Source organism: Protopterus annectens, chromosome 4.part1 (genome assembly GCF_019279795.1).
Source record: "Protopterus annectens isolate FY-2018-M chromosome 4.part1, PAN1.0, whole genome shotgun sequence".
In the NCBI taxonomy this organism is placed as follows: Eukaryota; Metazoa; Chordata; order Ceratodontiformes; family Protopteridae; genus Protopterus; species Protopterus annectens.
Genome location: NC_056734.1, coordinates 699,379,073 through 699,394,476, shown reverse-complemented (window position 1 = coordinate 699,394,476; position 15,404 = coordinate 699,379,073). Strand labels below are relative to the sequence as shown.

The 15,404-nt window shown below is 41.6% G+C and overlaps 1 protein-coding gene across 1 annotated transcript in view; it reads left to right on the top strand.

Moving 5' to 3' along the window:
- The window catches only part of GFM1 (G elongation factor mitochondrial 1), a 1,399,365-nt gene that overhangs the window by 409,069 nt on the left and 974,892 nt on the right, over positions 1-15,404 (top strand). Inside the window, 1 exon segment of the mRNA XM_044070477.1 lies at positions 8,665-8,802. Coding sequence (XP_043926412.1) covers positions 8,665-8,802 — 138 coding nt within the window.

Sequence of the window (15,404 nt, the reverse complement as noted above, 5' to 3'; positions counted from 1 at the left end):
CATCCTCATCCAGTGTGTCATCAGTGTTGTTAACAATGCCTTCAACCCCTTCAGTTATCTCAGCAACAACTCCAAAGCACTTCAGGTGTTGATGAAATGAGAGTATGAAGTTCTGGGAATTTGCATCTTCCTATAAAAGCACACTGTTTAGAACTTTTCCCATTTATCTTGAATTGCCAGAATTCCTGATTGGCATCCTGTACAAAGAAATACTTTGCATTTAGTATACCAATAATATTTTGTACTATAGTATTAAGCAGATAATATTCCTGCTGTATAGCTTTATTCCAGTCTTGTAGACCTGTATGTGTTAAGAATCTTGTTAGGCTTCGCCACAATAACTTTACTAGACAGACATTCAGTAAGCTCACCGTTCTTACAACTGTCCAGTATTATCGAGTCTCATTAAATTCCTTTAACGATTGCGTGAACCGCTGCTATTATCCAGCTTAAGTAGGGAATAGAAGTAGATTACCAGGCATTTCTTCCATATGACCCACCCACCCACAGGCAGAGTCATCAGTCCACCTAATGCATATCCTTGGGATGTGGGAGGAAAGTGCACTATGTGGAGAAAACCCAAGTGAACACAAGTAGGAAATGCAGACTGCCTACAGAAGGCATCCCAACCAAGAACTAAACTGGATAACCTCCATTTATTTATTATTTTTATTTTATTTACATTTGTTTACCGGGAAGTTCCAACTGGACACATGTTCTTTTTCAGGGGAGGCCCGGGGAGAAAAGCTCCACAGAACAATAAATGAGCAACAGAGTACATGAAGAACAATTGAATATACATACAATAGCAAATAATACATACTGCAGCAAACATTAGCTATACATACAATATGAGAACATAGTAATGAACAGATATACCAATGTCTAGCTAGAGGCTAGGAAGAAAGGTAGGATGTATATATGGATAGTACTAAGCTCAAACGAATACTGTTCTAAACTCGTATACCTAAATCTTGTGTACAGATATTGCATTAAACTCAAACAGATGTAAAACAGATGCTCCACACGAAGGTGGAACAAGCTAGAAGGGCTACTGGGATGGAAGGGAAAGATAGAGGAGTAAGAGAGGAGACTGAGTGAGTAGTATGCGTGGTAGTGAGAGGAAGTTAGGTGTAAGTCAGTTGGATATGTATTTGGAGTTGAGGTGAAGTAAGGTAGTTAAGCATGTTATAACAGATCTGAGAGATTGAGTGAGGAGGGAAAGGGAAAGTAAAGGGTGAGCCAGAGCCTGCAGAGAAAGGATTGCAATGCTCAGATGGTGTGCTGCAGGGTGGCTAGGGAAGGGGAGAGGAAGAGGAGGTAAAAAGGCGGGTTACTAGCCGGGATTGGTGCATGAGCATAACCAGAGACGTTTTAAGTGAGTTTTTAGTGCAGTCTTGAAGTGATTACAAGAAGGTAGTGTGGTTATAGAGGAGGGGAGATTGTTCCATAATCTGGATATGACACAGGAGAATAGTGCTTCTCCCACTGAGTTCTTGGGTTTGGTCATTAGAAGTACATTTTTGCTGCTGGAACATAGTGGTCTAGTGGAGCAGTATGGCTGGAGAAGATTTTGAAGGGATGGGAAGATGATTTACTAACGTCTGGGCAAGAGAGAGTTGATTCAGGTGAAGAAGTTGAGGAAGTTCAAGCCAGTCAATTTCTCTAAGTGAGATACATTGGTGACTGTGATAAGATGCACCAGTGGCAAACTTAGCAATTTTATTGTAGCAAGCCTCGAGCTTATTTAGGTCTGTTTGTCTAAGGTAGGCAAGTATAGGAGAGGCATAGAGTAAAGTGGAGATTAGGTGGGAATTGGCAGCAGAAATTCTGGCTGTCTTGGTGAGGAATTGTTTGTTTCTGTGCAATGCACCTAGTTTTTTTGTGAACCTTTTTTATGATAAGAGAAATGTGTGTGTCAAATCTGAGATTGTTATCAATCTCAACACCAAGTAGTTTGGTGTGTTCTGTTGGGGGAGATGACGGTATTGTCTTTGGCTAGAATATTAAAGTGGGGGATAGCTGAGATAGATTTAGTGGTTTGGAAGATAAGGAGTTTAGTCTTGCTCAGGGTGAATAATAATTGGGCATTAGATAGCCAGCTTTCTACAGATGAAAGGGCTTCCTGTGTGATCTTGTGAAGTTCAGACATAGTTGGGGCTGAGCAGATGAAGGTGGAGTCATCTGCATACTGTATAAGAGAAGAATGCTTGATGGCTATGAATAGATCATTGGTGAAGAGTGAGAATAGTAGGGGACCATGGATGGAGCCTTGGGGAACACCGAGTGTTACAGGAAGTCGAGGAGATATGTCATTATGCTAGACAACTGATTGTTGGCAGCCAGTTATATAGAGGTGAAACCAATCAGTAGCTGATTGGGAAAAGGATAGGTTAGTGAGAACAGAGATTAGTAATTTGTTTGAGACCATGTAAAAAGCCTTGGATAGATGCAGAAGTACAGCACAGGAGAACAGGCTATTATTTTTATGATGAAGGATAGCATTAATGAAAGAGAGCAAGGCGGTGGTAGTGCTGTGATATGGCCTGAAGCCATGCTGGGTGCTGGAGAGGAGGTTATTAGCTAAGAGGTAGTCTATGACTGGAGAATGGATGCATTTCTCAAGTATCTTGGAAAGTGGAGAAAGGATGGCTATGGGGCGGTAATTGGAAAGTTCAGTGGAGGAGCCACCTTTATGGAGGTGAATGATGTGGGTTATTTTCCACAGTGTGGGGACATAGCTTTCTGATAAGGACTGATTAATTAAGATAGAGACTGGATAAGCTAGGGCTTCTGCTGCTATTTTCAGGTATTCAGAGGGGAGATTGTCAGCATGTCATGCATGTTTTGTAGGCTTAAGTTTCACATTTTTTTATATAGCAGGTAGCTACTGAGGTTAGGGATGGGTGTTAGTTTTATTACATATGCACATATATTTATATTTATTCTTAGCAAAAGTAATAATTTCTATTGTGTCATGATGCTTGTAAAGTCTTGAAGTTTTTAGGTTAATTTTGGTCTTGTTAGCAAAACAATGCAACTGTGAAGTGTAATTTTAAATGAGTGCTGTGATCCACTTGTTGGCAATTAATCAATTAACTCTTCTTCATATAGAGTGGATTTTTGCTGGGCTGACTGTTTTTGTTCTTGTTCTACATCTGAAGAAGTTTGGATACTTCCCAAACGAAAAGCGCTTAATTTTATTTTGTTTTGGTATTAAGGTGAATAAGAACGGCTTTTTATATTTATTTCTTCATCGAGCTGAGTGAAGTGTTGGTGCTTGTTCACAGTGTGTACTGTCTGGTAAACAGCCAGCTAAGTATGAGTGAGGGTCTTTATTGACTAATATCCAGTCGAGAGTAGTATGTTTGTTAAAGTTTTTATTTATCCGGGTAGGTGAATGTATTAGTTGGGAGAAACCATGAAGGTTTAGGTGTTGGGCTGGGTGATTGTTAATACAGTTAGCCAATTGATATTAAAATCACCTAGGATTAGGATTATGGTTTCCTGGGGTAGGGAATGGTTAGCCCAGTTCAGGAGGTTTTCCTGAGGTGGGATGTTTTGGGCAACTGGGAAGTAGCATCCTGTGATGTTGATTATTTTATTTGGGTTTAGTTTGAGGTTGGCATATAGAATTTCTTCATTTCCAGTGTGGGGTGCAGATGTGTTTAGGCTCTGGATGTTGAGGTGGACAGATGTGTTTAGGATCTGGATGTTGAGGTGGTGTTTAAACATTAGAGCCACACCACCCATTTTGAAGAATGTTATAACATGTTGGGAGTATTTCCTCACTTTTGATGTGAGGTTTGAACCAGGTTTTGGTCAGGATGAGAATATCAGGAGAGTATAAAGCTATGCTGGCGCTTGGGTCATGGGTTTTATTTTAGACACATGAACAGGAGGTCAGATGGCTTTCTGTTGGATGTTAGTTGTGAGAAGGTGCAGCTATTAGGCAGATTTTTAGGTGAGGAGTTGGTAATGGTAGGACCAAGGTTAGGGTGGATATCACCATTGAGGGCTAATTTAAGTAGGGAAGTAAACACAAGATTTATAAATCTGGTAATTAACCTGTCATATTTTAGGAATATTTTTTGTTTGAATGTAACAGGTGACTGGTAGTACAGTGGGTATATTGGGATGGAGATTGTGATGGTATGACAAGTGTAATTAGTATGTGGGTGATGGCTAGAAGTGAGAGTAAGGGTGCAGTGATAGTGGTGGGGTGTGTCTATTATGAAGTTCTGGTAATGATGTAAGGTGTGCAAGAAGAGTGCAGATAAGGAGTGTAAGCACATTAGGTAGTAGCATGACTGTGTCAGGGGAGCAGTTAGATTGGAAGTGGGTGGGGCAATGTGGGCGGTAGAGGAGATAGGTTACTAGTATTCTGATTGGTTGCTGGTTATTGGGAGGGGTTAGTGCCTAGAGTAAATCTAGATGTAGTGGGTTGCGGGTTGGATTAGGGGCAGGGTGGGGCACGAAGTGAGCCTGTGCGTAGCACTGGTGAACGGAGCAGGGCTTAAAACCCTCCAAGCTGTGTGGATCACCAGGTAAGTATCTGATGGCTTACCAGTGAGCAGAATTCAACTGCTGATGAGTACTTGTGTCCTGATGGGAGACTAGTAATTTAAAGATGACTCCATAAACAGCAGGAATCTAATATAGACTTAATATTGGGGGTGGGTGATAGCAAAAATGGTGTGAACCAGGTGCAATGCAAAGAAACCATCCAAACCAGAGAGGCGAGCAGAGGAAAACTATCAGTGAAGGCCTCAGAGGGGGTGAGTAGTAATACAAATTCTACCTGTAAAGTGAAGGAGAGAAGAGACAGCAAAGTTTATTAAGGTTTGGAATGTGTTTTCACATTGTCTTGCTTATTAGTGGCCAGTTTGCGGACAGATTATAGTAGGGAGATGTATTAGCAGTGAAGGGGAATGTATACAGATGCAAATAGACAGGTGGGGCTCAAGGGATACAAAACTAAGGCAAACAGCACTGAAAGGGCTGCTTGAGGGTTAATTTTTAATCACACAGAATAAGAAGGACCTGAATTAAGTGTATACTGTCTAGTGGATAGTAAGGACTACTACGCAAGCTGGGGGGGGGGGCACAAGGCTCAAACAGTGAGTGTTATTAGCATACTGAGAACTACTAAGTAACAAAGCTAATGTTAATGTTTCACTATCATAACACATACATGTAGAATGCCTGGGTGGACTGACCCTGCTCTTCAGGCTCAAAGGGTATATCCTTGGTTTAGTTTTGCAGTACTGATTCCTTCCTAGACTGTATGGATGGGGTGGTAGCCACGGACTGCAGAGTTGCCCGAGTGTGCTATGAAGAGAGAGAAAAAGAGAGGGTAAAGCTAGTAGAATGGGACAAAGATAGGTTAAAGGAAGTAATGAGGAGATAGGAGGGTGTTAAAAGATACAGGTTTGAGGATAGAGTGGAGAGAGCAGGAGAGAAACAATAGGTAGCAGGAGAACAGATGCTACTGAAACAGTTTGAGAGTACTTCAACAGCTAATACATCACAGTGCCATAACTTTGTTTGGAAACAAGTTAACAAATCATGCACAATACATTTAGCAGCCAGTTATCCTGTGCATACAAGAAAAAGTAAAACGAACACTTGACAATACAGTTGAATCAGTAGCAGAGACACAACTGCTGTGCAAAGTCAGTAAACACTGTTTCTAACACCAACACCAAGTCAATTAGATATAAATGTGTGAGGTAACAGTGCTCCTCTCTGTCACTATGCTGCATAATTTTCTTAGATCCGCTTACTGTCTAACTCCTTTGCAGCTCTACATATGAGAGCTCTACTGGAATGTTCACTGGAGCCCATACAGCTGGCAGTGTACTTTGTGAGTATGATGCTCACTTGGCAAACAGCTTCGACCAGTAAATGCATCTTTATAATTATGAAGGAAATCTTAATTTTTTACATGGAAATCTAGAACCGTTTTTTAACATTTCAAGTGTTTAAGCAAGTCAAATGACCCAATATAGATTGAGCTTTTGTGTTATGGATGCGAATAAGCAAATTCTGACCCAGTAATGACATTTGTTGGCCAAAAGAATGGAAGTGCTTCACATTGAGGGTTTTAATTATATCAGCATCAGCACTTTAATTGTTTAAACATGCATTTTCATATGTCTTGTTTAAATCTATCTTTTAATTATTTATTTTTGAGGTTTTCTGCCTAGATTTCTGACTGATCCTCTTGTTTCAAATTCTGTTTCACATTCTTGCAGTATCAACTTTCTTCACTTATTGTGCCCACAAATAAATAATTTTCATGGCTGTCTTCCACCATGTGAAGTCTTTTTGTTTGCAGAGTTTTCTCACATTTTGTACACTAACTAATAAAAAAATGATTTATTTAGATAAAACCTTTACATAACAGACCTAGCACAATTTTTCTGTCAAACGTACAACTGTATTTTGCATAGAACTGATCAGCAACACACTTTTCATGATGCTCACATCTTATTTTCCCTCTGTTTATGCAAGTTACCATCACTTTCATTTCTAGGTGTCATGTTCTGCTGTGAAGCTCACTCATTCTCCTGCAGTCTTCACATCCTCTGCCAACAGAAATCTGTCTGAGATCGTTATACATTGAGAATAAAATTTGTGAAGTCTGCAGAGCTATTCCCTTTTGCTATCAACTAATCTGCTGTACAGCAGAATATGAATTTGCACTTCTACAGTTATAATCTGATAAAATTCAACCCTAAACCATCAATTTCTTAACAAGTAATTAATTAATACCTCAAAAGTAAGCTCTTAAGTTTAGTGAAAAGCAAACGGACTTATCTCTGTTGAGCTTGGATGATATCGTCTCACATCTTAGTTGTCTTGCGCTCTATCATCTTTGGTTTATTTTGGTAGAGACTGAAAGACTCGAAGAGAAAACTATTGGCCGAACCTCATTATCAGTAAACTGCAAGGCTTATCTTTTCTGTCTGTCCCTCTCTTTTCTTTAGCTATATGATATGTGTTTGTGTGTATTTATCACAACTGCAGTAGGTAGGCCTCATTTCCTGCATTTATTTGTTTATAGGTATATATTAGGCTAACGACCACCAGGGCCATTGTAAATCGAGCCGTACAGTCTAACACAGTTGTGTGTCTGCATATCATGGGTGTTTATTCAGAGGGGTATGCTAATTAGGAAGTTTCTAGAAGTTATGTGGGAGGGTATGTCAGTTTGAGCATTACTGTTTGCTTCTGTCTGTCGAAGACATGGGGGCCAGATCCAGGGTGAATTTCTGATTTCCCATCCAGTGGTCAAGGTTACACTTAAATAGGGTTAGGGTTGGACTCTGTTTCACATGGGTGGGGATCCTGCTCTAGAGAATGTGGATCCGCTGAAACATATATCTGTCTTACCAAAATGTCTTTTTTATGTCGCAAACAAAATTTAAATCCTTGGTTGTAGTGGTTCTGATGCTGTTCATGTGCAAAAGGTCCATTAGAGCTGGCCGTGAGGATGCCTTGTATGCCAGGCATAGATTGCCTGTCAGTAACCTGTAGGAGACTGAGCATAAAGAAAGGGCTTCAAGATGATTTGTATAGGACAATATGTTTATACCATGGATTTTTCTGTTAAAGAACCTTTGTGGGTGTTCCAGCTGTTGTATATGAAGTTTGGTCTGGTACATGCCAAAGGATGCATTATACACAGTGATGGATCTGATAAGGCAGAACAAAGTGGCACTATGACTTCCTTGGACCTGGATGCCATGCCCTTACTTATAAGATGGACAACATAGAATGATTTTCTTGCTACTTTGGCCATATGTTGGCCAAATGCCAGATTACTTCTACATATATTCCCTGTTCCCTGACTACCAGATTAACTCTTAGGGGTGTCCTACCTATGGAGTAATTATCCTGGGTAGCAGTGTTCCTAAAAGGCATTCTTATGCATTTCTTGCATTGATTTTTAATCCGTGACTTTCATTCCAGTCATTTGTGTGCATTTTTTTTTTTTTTTTTTGACATTTGCAATAGCTGGCCAGTGTCAGTAAAGGTAGGAACAATGTAGATTGTCCATAATATGGAAAATTGCAAACTGATTTGGTTGGATAGCCTTTACTTGACTCCTACCCCACCTATACCTTTTAGAGGTGTATAACTCAAGGTACTCTTCATACTTAGTTTTTCTTCCAATCACAGTTCTTTATGTGTATACTGGTTTTGCCCAGCATAGGGCAGATACTGTTTACTTTTTTCTCAGTGTGTCTTCTGTCAATTCTTTTTCTCTGGTCTGTTCCTATATTAACCTTTGAAATAGGCCTCCTGTCTATATGTGTATTTGTTGTTACCATATAAATATTAGTCAAGGAAGGGAAAACCTTGTGAAAAAGACCACATTAAATGTGTAGATGAATTAGTGTTTCTGGATACTGTTTAGAAATTCAGGCTAGACTGCATGATGGGAAAGAGTAGTGCAGGATAGAATGCATTTCTGTTCTTGGCCTGTAGCTGTGGTCACAATTATATAGTTGTTGACTGTGCTGCTGCATAGTTAGGAGACCACAAAGCTTTATTCTGATGACTGCATTTGCATTTGTATGGCATACTTAATTATGAATTATGGAAATATAAAAATGTTTCTAATAAAAACAAACTGTAACTTGTTTGTATTTTTAGGCTGGTCGTTTTGGGCAGTTAACATATGTTCGGGTTTATCAGGGTGCATTAAAGAAAGGTGAATATATCTATAACAGCAGAACAGCTCGAAAAGTTCGAGTGCAGCGTTTGGTTCGCTTGCATGCAGACATGATGGAAGTAAGACATTTGGAAATTTAAATGTTTTTTGCTAATTTATTTTATTTGGTATTTAGTTGCTGCTGTCCTAATGCATCACTGTTTTCTCTTATAAAGGGAATCTGCAGCTGTATTTGTAGATGTTCTTCGTGTTTCACTGTTGCAGTCATCACACTTGGGTTATCTGCCTGCAGGTAGCCCACAGATGGCCCTAATACCAGAGTCTTAGGATTTCTGCATCGGATGCTGTCACTTCTTCAATAATGTCATGTCGTCAGGGGTATAAAACAGGCAGCCGACGCCATTACATCAGTCTTTCTTGGCAAGGAGGAGCCCGAACCAGAAGCAGTTCGCAAGTGCAGGTCGGCCGTTACCTGAAATTTTCGATGTTCTTCATCTCACATTGCTGCAGTCCTAACACTTGGAAGATTTGATTACTATGATTGAACATCTACATTTATGGTAGGTACAAAACTGTACTTTTTCAAGTTTGTAATCCTAAAGTCTTCTAAAGCCAAGTACCTTGTTGGGGATCCTTTTTTCTTGCTCTAACCGATGTCAGAAAAAGTTAACAATTGTCTTGCCGGTGGAAAGCAAATACCTCACAGAGATTTTCATTCTTACTGCATCACCTGTTTAGGCCCAGACCACGAAGTCCCTCGCTGTAGGTTTTGTGCCTTGTTTAACACCCGAACCATTCGTCATCGGGCTATCTTTGTCGCTAAATTCTTTCGTGTTCGTTCTCCATATTCCGAAATGGCTTGTATAAGCCATCTGACTACCGATCTTCCAAAAAAAGTAAAGATAAAGACAGAGACAGACCGCGTAGGTCCAAAACTGCCGAAGATACTTCTATTAAGCTAGTTGCCAGTCCGCCAGTACTCAGTGAGGCGTCTTTGCAGCCCCTGATGCCCACCTCTACAGATTTGCAGGCTTCTGCTGAGACCCATTCGGAGTCCTGCTGAGACCCATTCGGAGTCCAGTATACCGCGAGATGCTTCGTCGACTATGGAACCTGCGGATGTCTCTACCTTGGATGGGTCCGGAGCCGCTGTGCAGGCACCAGGTTCTGAGGGTGTATTCCGACCTACCGATATTCGAATTAAACAGATGACTTCTTTTTTAGCTAAAACTACCGAGTTTCTGAGGCCCAGAGTATGCACTACGCCTAGAAAACCGACGACCAAAGTGCATGCTCAAGCTCCCATGCCACAAAAACAAATGCTTAGAATGGCTGAAGACCTCATTACCCTAATTAGGGGAAGCCAGCCTTCACCTGCTAAGAGACAAAGAATTGAGTTTCATTCTGATTCTACAGACCATGAGTCCGATGACTGTGACCCTTCTGATTATCACGACATGCCCTTATCAACCTATGAGGATTCAGAAGCAGAGGAATCCATTCCCTCTGCCTCCCCTCCAGAGGATTTTTCTTTTGGTGAAACCTTGCATACTTTGAGAGCATTTCCGCTGGGAATGCCAGGACTACCCTCAGTCCAAAAAGAGACTCAGAGAATTTTTAGAGTTGCCTCAACACAGGCCTCTAGCTATACCCCCTGTCCTGGATGTTGTAGATGATGTTTTTATGGAATACAGTCTTACTCCAGATACTTTACCCCCGGCCCCTAGGAAACCTGACAGGTACTACAAACTACCTTATTCCCACAAATTTCTCTTCAAGAATCCTACTGCAGATCCAGAGGCCATTTCCCAGGGACCTAAAGGTATTAAGGCTACTACAGCCAAAAATCCTACCCCTGCAATCAGAGATTCCAGAGCTTTAGACAGATGAGGTAAGAAGGTATATACCTCTGCAACTCTTGCCTTAATCGCATTAAATTGCCAGTTTCACATGTTGAAGTACCAGCAGCATATTATGGAAATTATTAAACAAAAAATGGTGTTACTCCCAGATTGTGCAGAAAATAAAGATTTACAAGAGCTAATGCATTCTGCAAACCAAGTTAGTAAGCATATTTTGCAGTGTGGCTTTGATGCCCTAGAAGGCATCTTGCGGGGCTTCAGTCAATGGGTCTGTACTGAGAAGGCATGCTTGGCTGAAGGAACAAACCTTGCCAGATCATGTCAAATCCAAATTACTAGACGCTCCTTTAAATAAGGACTGTTTATTTGGCACCAAAGCAGAAGAATTTCTTAAAAAGATGGAAGAAAAAGCAAAATATATGCAAATTGTTAAAGAATTCTTACAAGTGCAACCACCTAGATTCAGTAAGCATTGGCCTTCAAAAAATGTTCCTTTCCAGCCCCTTTGAGGCCTTCTCAGACCAAGCTCAGGGGAAACAGGCCACCCAGACTACAGTCTCAGGGTATGCAGAGATCTAAACAATGGAGTTCCCCCACCTCAAAACCAGGGAGTGGTAAGCCGCCCCTTATGGAAAAAGTTCACTATGACTTTTCAGTTATCCTTCCCAGCCCTGCCCAATTACTTGTGCCCTTAGGAGAAAAACTTGCCCTTCATGCAAAAAAAATGAATGTCTATTACTCAGGACAGATGCGTCCTAAACATTGTATCCCAGGGGTACAGATTCTACTTCCATACACTGCCAACCCCAAGCGGGTTTTCAGACCTTCCTCCAAACCAGCGGGCAGAGGCTCAAAAGCAAGTACAGTCCCTGCTCAATATCAGAGCTATTCAGCCTGTTCCACTATAATAAAGGGGCAAGGTTTCCACTCCAGACTTTTCTTGGTGCCCAGAAAAGAGGGCTCTTTGTGCTCAATCCTGGATCTATCCACTCTGAACATCTTTCTGGTGGTCCCAAAATTCAAGATGCTTACCCTGCAACAGCTTCTCCCTATGCTAGCCAAGGATGCCTGGTTAGTCACTCTAGACTTAAAAGAAGCTTATCTGCACATCCCCATAAGGGAGTCATGCAGAAAATATCTACGCTTCACGGCAGGCTCTGTGGACTACCAGTTCTCTGCACTTCCCTTTGGCTTATCTACTGCGCCCAGAGTATTCGCAAAGTGCCTGGCTCCAGCCATTGCATACCGCAGGCAGAGAAATATCCAAATTTTCCCATACTTGGACAACTGCCTGATTCAGGTGGACAGTCAGGAATTGCTACTTCAGCACCTGGCATTTGTAAAAAGCCTTCTCACTTCATTGGAGTACACCATCAACAAAAATAAATCACAATTGGTGCCCAGTCAAAAGATTGTATTCCTGGGAGCAAGCTTGGTCACAACTTCCTAGATGGCTTTTCTCACTTCAGAAAACCAGGTCTATCTGACAAACTACTTCAAACAAATGGCTACCAGAACCCAGCTATCTGCAAGAAAAATACTGCAAGCCCTAGGGTTCATGGCCTTATGTATTCTGCTAATTCCATATGCAAGACTGCATATGAGGAAACTTCAGCGGTACTTAAAAAGTCTTTGGTGCCAGCATTCTCAGGACCTATAAACAGTCATTCCAGTCATGCCTTGTCTAAGGGCAGAGTTCCTTTGGTGGGCAGAAGCATGCAACCACAACAAGGGACTGCTTTTCACTCAACCTCTCGCTGCCCAATCCCTGACAACAGATGCATCAGACTATGCATGGGTGGCTCACATGGCAGGCAAATGCATTCAGGGCCACTGGAGCCCAGCCCAGATTCTCCTGCACATCAATCAAAATGGTAGCTGTACAGAATGCTTTGACAGCCTTCAAATATCTAATCCTTCCAGGACAACTGCTTATAAAAACAGACAACACCACAGTTATGTGGTACATAAACAAGCAGGGGGGAACCCATTCTTACCCACTCTGCAGGTTAGCCATGGCCCTGTGGAACACAGCCTTGAGCAACCAAGTGCATCCACAAGCTCAATTCCTGACAGGCAAACAAAATTCACTAGCAGATGACTTAACCAGAAATATTCTAGACCCACATGAGTGGAAATTGGAGCCCAACACCTTCAATCTTCTGATCCAGAGGTGGGGGACACCGGAGGTGGACCTATTTGCCTCCTCCGAGAACCACCAGTTGAGCAAATCCTGCACCAGGAACCCTCACAGCAGGGCTTGGAAGGTGGATGCCCTATCCTTTCAATGGGAAAACCTCTCAATTTATGCCTTTCCCCCTCTGCCCCTCCTCTCAAAAGTACTACTCAAGATAAAACAGGACAGACCAAGGGCAATTCTTATTGCCCCAGACTGGCCACGCCAGCACTGGTACCCACTTTTGCTCAGTCTGACAACAGTGCCACCCTGGCACCTTCACCAGACTCCTACCCTGTTGTCTCAGCAGGAGGGACAGATTTTGCATTCACAATTGCAATCCTTAAACCTTGCAGCCTGGCTTATCCCTTGAATAAACCACCAGCAACCCTCAGCAAACAGGTGCTGGACGTCATTCTTGAAGCCAGAAGGCCTAGTACTAGGAAATCCTATGCTGAAAAGTAGAAAAGATATTGTTCTTGGAATCTGTCTCAAGGGAAAGGACACAGCAGTGCCCTCCTTACCTCAAATCCTGGATTACCTAGCAGAGCTACTCCACAGAGGCCTATCCGTCTCCTCCATTAAGATTCATGCCTCTGCCATCTCCGTGCATTACAATACTGAGCCACCTCTATTTTCTCACCCTCTCATCAAACAGTTCCTGAGAGGGGCTAACAATTTAAGGCCCCCCAGGCGAGCAGCCACCCCTGCCTGAGACCTTAACTTTGTACTGGAAAAGCTCATGCGTCCCCCTTTTGAACCTGCAGCTTCAGCAGAGTTAAAATTCCTCTCTTGGAAAACAGCCTTGCTTTTAGCCATAACTGTCTGAGTTGCAGGCACTAATTCATTATTTTCCATGCTGACAGGGTTTCCCTCAGGAGTAACCCGTCCTTTATGCCTAAGGTGGTGTCCAGTGTGGCTCTAAACTAATCCATCCATTTATTTGCCAACCTTCTTCCCTAACCCTCAGAATAAAGGGGAAAGGATCCTGCACTCTTTGGACATGCACAGACAGCTCAGGTTCTACCTTGACAGGACTAAACCTTTCAGTAAATCTGACCAGCTGCTGGTCAGTTTTGCTACAGGGGCAGAGGGCAAGGCCATTTCAAAGCAATTCATTTCTAAATGGATAGCACACTGCATCCACTTCTGCTACAAGCATCATGGGAAACCTACCCCACAGGGGATTAGACCACATTCCACTAGGGTTACTTCCACCTCTACAGCATTTTTTTTTTGTTTTGGGAATGTAGTTGTTTTCACAAAAGTTTTTATAGCTATGTTAAGTCTAAATCTTTTCATTAACTTTTTTTCTGGAGTTACTAATGTAAATTTGAAAACGTGTTTTGTACTGTGTGTGTAATCACTCTGTTGTGATTCTATAATCTCTTGGAACTTTTCTCCCCAGGCCTCCGCTGAAAATGGACATATATCCAGACTGACTTTCCCAGTCAACAAATGTAAAATAAAATAAATAAATAAAAATTTCTCAGGAGAGTCCCTACCAGGGACATTCTGGAAGCTGCAACCTAGAGATATTCTTCATGTTTCACTGTTGCAGTCATTACATTTGGGTAATCTGCTGGCAGGTTGCCCTCAGTCGGCCTGAATTCCAAAGTCTTGGGTCCTGCGTCGGTTGCTGTCTCCTCTTCCATGACATCAGGTCGTCAGGGTATAAAACGAGCAGCCGACACCATTTTCTCTAATCTTTCTTGCTGCGCAGTGCCCGAAGCAGAAGCATTTCGCAAGTGCCGGTTGGCCGATTCCTGAAATATTCGAGTTTGAGTTTCAGAACTGAAGTCTTCACTAAAGCTAAGTACCCCATTGGGGAAACTTTTTTCTTGCTCCATACCGATGTCAGAAAAAGTTAATAATTGTATTACTTGTGGGAAGCAAATACCTCATAAGGATTTCCATTTATACTGTGTTCCTTGCCTAGGCCCTGATCACAATGTGCCTGGCTGTCGTTTTTCTGCTAGATTTAACCAATGCACTGTTAAGCATTGGTATATTTTTCCCTCAAAGTATTTTGGAAACAGATTTAACTACCCAGAAATGTCGTCGGATAGCAATATTTTATTTATTTATTTAACATTTGTTAACCGGGCTAGTCCAGCTGGATATATTTCCATTTTCAGCAGAGGCCCGAGGAGAAAAGCTCCAATTGTAAAACATACCACCACCACACCAAAAGGTTTAAAATAGACAAAAAGGAATTAGCTATAAATTCTAGGAAGACAAAAAGACATACTATACTAGATACATCATACATTTACAGAACATTTTACAGCATGTAAGTCTAGGGCAATCCCAAGACACTATTAGAAAAATACCTTTAAAACTTTGGTAAATCTAGTTTATGCAGACAGTTACTTTTCCTAAGGATTATATGCTAGACATATTATTGGAAAAAAAGGAAGGGAGAGAAAAAAAAGGAGGGTATATTAATTAAGAGGCAGGGAATACTACCAACAGGGTACATTGATATCTCAGCAGACAAGATATCTAATTGTTGTCAAGTAGTAGAGATTACTTAAGTACCTTCTGATTTTGGGGGGAATATAGGAAAGAGAATAGGAGAGTGGGAGGCCAAGAGATGACAATGAGAAGTCCAGAGGATCAGTCTGGGTAACAGCAAGGGCATAGCCAGTGATTTTTAAGGTATGCCTTAAGACTTTGCTTG